The sequence below is a fragment of the Lontra canadensis genome, unplaced genomic scaffold, assembly GCF_010015895.1.
Source record: "Lontra canadensis isolate GAN:19392208 unplaced genomic scaffold, GSC_riverotter_1.0 scaffold36, whole genome shotgun sequence".
In the NCBI taxonomy this organism is placed as follows: domain Eukaryota; kingdom Metazoa; phylum Chordata; class Mammalia; order Carnivora; family Mustelidae; genus Lontra; species Lontra canadensis.
The window spans coordinates 8,834,737-8,838,262 of record NW_022631030.1 but is presented as its reverse complement, the minus strand read 5'-3'; the positions used below and the strand labels follow the sequence as shown (position 1 = coordinate 8,838,262).

General features: G+C 44.2%; 1 protein-coding gene across 1 annotated transcript; it reads left to right on the top strand.

Annotated features, from left to right (window-relative positions):
- Nucleotides 1–351: 351 nt before the first annotated feature.
- On the top strand, nucleotides 352–2,987 carry LOC116874387 (olfactory receptor 145). The gene is made up of 2 exons (XM_032869049.1): nucleotides 352–368; nucleotides 2,054–2,987. Exons 1-2 carry the CDS (start codon nucleotides 352–354, stop codon nucleotides 2,985–2,987), a joined length of 951 nt encoding a protein of 316 aa, XP_032724940.1.
- Nucleotides 2,988–3,526: the final 539 nt, after the last annotated feature.

The window sequence follows — 3,526 nt, the reverse complement described above, 5'->3', positions numbered from 1 at the left end:
CAAGTAGGCAGAGAGGCAGGCAGAGGGAGAGGGGGAAGCAGGCTTCCCCTGAACAGAGAGCCTGATGCGGGGCTTGATCCCAGGACCCTGAGATCATGACCTGAGCTGAAGGCAGAGGCTTAACCCGCTGAGGCACCCAGGTGCCCCAGGACTAGATGACTTTTAATATTGCTTCAAATCTATGAGACTCCAAAAGAGTGAACTAGCCATCACCTAGAGACTCTGAGAGACGGGGGCACAGTGGGATAACTTGTGTCATGAGGGAAAGTTAGAATATGAGCAAAGTAAGCAAAACAGGGAAACAAACATTGGTGGGTCTGGTGGGAAGAAGAGGAGTCAAGCTACAAGGCCATGAGAGTCAGCAGGAGGTCACTGAGAATCTCCTGAAAGAGAGCTGACAGGGGCCAACAAGATTTCCAACAACTCAGCAATTTTGGAAAAATATGTTCTTAACTGACAGGGTTTTCTCTTTACTGCCAAGCTCAAATTCCATGAGATTACAGGGAGGCTCTGTTTCTCCTTGGACTAGATATTGTGCATTTTCTGTGATAAACTGAAATGTAAGTGTTGTATGGAATGCCCTCTCTGAACTTGAGTAGCATTTTATTTTTACCTTTTCTAGATCTTACCATGTTGTTTTCAAGAAAATAAGTTTGGTGTGCTCTAGCTTATCTTTTCCAGGAGATTGTCAGACCCCTGAGGCAAGGACCCTGTTATATATTTCCCTATCTCCCACAGGAAGAGGTTAAACACAATCATTAAGAACACCAGATCTGGAGTAGATGGACCTAGATTTCACATGTCTTTCATAATTTAATATCCAGTGAATTACTGCATCTTTAAAATGGGAATGATAAAATCTAGTTCGTAGGATTTGGGGGACAATTAAAAGGAAGTACTGCATGTGAAATGGTATTGGATTCTGGCTTGCTGGGGTCAGGTCAGAAGTGCTAGGACAGGAAGAATGTTTGGTATATATATAGTAAGCACTCAATAAATGGTAAGTTATTGTTTTTGGACAACACTATGCACTTTACTGAATAGATATTAATTGGACAAATAAATAATGTTTCTAAAAGCCCATTCAAATATTATCAAGGGTACAAGAAAATATTCCTTCTTTTAGAAAGTTAGTTTCTAGGGCTGTGATCCCAGGAGATGCTCTGACTTTTGACTTCTAATTAGGTCCCCAGATCCCTAAATCCAGAATAAAACTGCTCAGTCTCCTGTCACCAGATGGCACGTATTAGAGGCAAAGATGTCTTCCTTCTACAAACTGGAAAACAGCCTTGGGGCAAAGCCTCCATCAGATTATCTTTAGCTCAGAGCAAATTCTAAGACAGTCCATATTCTAATCCTTCCAACAGGACAGGAGCTAAATGGTCTGTGTTTAGTTCTTTTATCCGTGTTAGCACCACAGCCATTTATCTGTCTGAACAATCATGGATAGGAATTGGATGGAAAGGTACATCACTGAGGCTCTAGGTTGAAGGAGGGTGAGTGACTGAATCTGGGCTGAACTTTTCCTAAGTCCCCAACCTCAGGTTGTAAAGGCTTTGGGAAAGACCACTTCCTATTTCTGCTCTGTCTGGGGTGACCACGAGGTGGAAACTCCAGACACAGCTGGGCTGGCTCCAACCTCTGAAAGGACTCTCTCCAGATATCGACCCCAGGTTTTATAATCTTGAGCAGAAGTTGGAGCTGGAAGGACCCAATAAATGGACCAAAGTAAAGACAAAGGAGACTCCTCAGCTTGTCTTTGAGACTGTTTTCCCAGCAGCATCTGCCCTCACCATGGAGAGGTCCATGGAGGTCCATCCTCCAGAGGGTGCTCTAGTAGAAGAGTCCTCAGGGGACCAGGAGAACAGACCCAAGGGCATCCCGAGAAGCCTTTCTGCTGAAGTCCAAAATCTCTCTGTGTGGATCCAATTCTCAAGAACGGGAGGTGACTGGGAGGAGAGAGGTGGTCTCTGTCTCTTTCTCTCTCTTTTTCTCTCTCTCTCTCCTTCTAAGTGACTCTTTCCCCTTGTTCCCACAGAATGCCTTTAATAAGAATGGAAGCTGAGAACTCCTCCGTGACAGAGTTTATCCTCGCAGGCTTAACCAACCAGCCGGGACTCCAGCTCCCTCTCTTCTTCCTGTTTCTAGGTTTCTATGTGGTCACAGTGGTGGGGAACCTGGGCCTGATAACCTTAATTGGGCTGAATTCTCACCTACACACCCCCATGTACTTTTTCCTCTTTAACTTGTCCTTCATAGATTTCTGCTATTCCACTGTTATCACACCCAAGATGCTGATGAGTTTTGTCTTGAGGAAGAATATCATCTCCTACGCAGGGTGTATGACTCAGCTCTTCTTCTTTCTTTTCTTTGTTGTCTCTGAGTCCTTCATCCTGTCAGCAATGGCATATGACCGTTACGCCGCCATCTGTAACCCATTGGTGTACACGGCCACCATGTCTCCTCAGGTCTGCTTACTCCTTCTGCTGGGTGTCTATGTGATGGGATTTGCTGGGGCCATGGCCCACACAGCATGCATGGTGAGACTGACCTTCTGTGGCAAAAATCTTGTTAACCACTACATGTGTGACATCCTTCCCCTTCTTGAGCGCTCTTGCACCAGTACCTATGTAAATGAGCTGGTCGTTTTTGTTGTTGTGGGCATTGATATTGGTGTGCCCACAGTTACCATCTTCATTTCTTATGCCCTCATCCTCTCCAGCATCCTCCGTATTCATTCTACCAAAGGCAGGTCCAAAGCCTTTAGCACCTGCAGCTCCCACATAATTGCAGTGTCTCTCTTCTTTGGGTCAGGGGCATTTATGTACCTCAAACCATCCTCTCTTTTACCTATGAATCAGGGGAAAGTGTCCTCATTGTTCTACACCATCGTTGTGCCCATGCTCAACCCGCTAATCTATAGCTTGAGGAATAAGGATGTCAAAGTTGTTCTGAAGAAAACATTAAGGAAAAAACCATTCTCTTGAGAAAGGGGTAATACTTAGGAAAGGGCCTTTTTCCTTTCTTTTTATTTTTCAGGTTCCATTGGTTACTTGGAGGAAATTTTAACTCTTTCTCAAAGATGTTCATCCTTCCCATTTTACGAATCCTTTAATTTAAAAATATTCTTAAGGGGCACCAGGGTGGCTCAGTGAGTTAAGCCTCTGCCTTCGGCTCAGGTCATGATCCCAGGGTCCTGGGATCGAGCCCCGCATCGGGCTCTCTGCTCGGCAGGGAGCCTGCTTCCCCTCCTCTCTCTCTCTGCCTGCCTCTCGGCCTACTTGTGATCTCTTTCTCTGTCAAATAAATAAATAAAATCTTAAAAAAATAAAAAATAAAAAAATAAAAATATTCTTAAAACTATACGGTATGCCCATTTAGTAGACCATAAATATCATTTAATTCAGTTCTCTCATATTTCTGAGAATAGATACAGGTTTATGTACCTTCTCCAAAGTCACTCAGTTATTCACTAGCACATCTGTGACCAGGATATAAGCTTTTGACTCCCCTTGCCCCCTTTTTA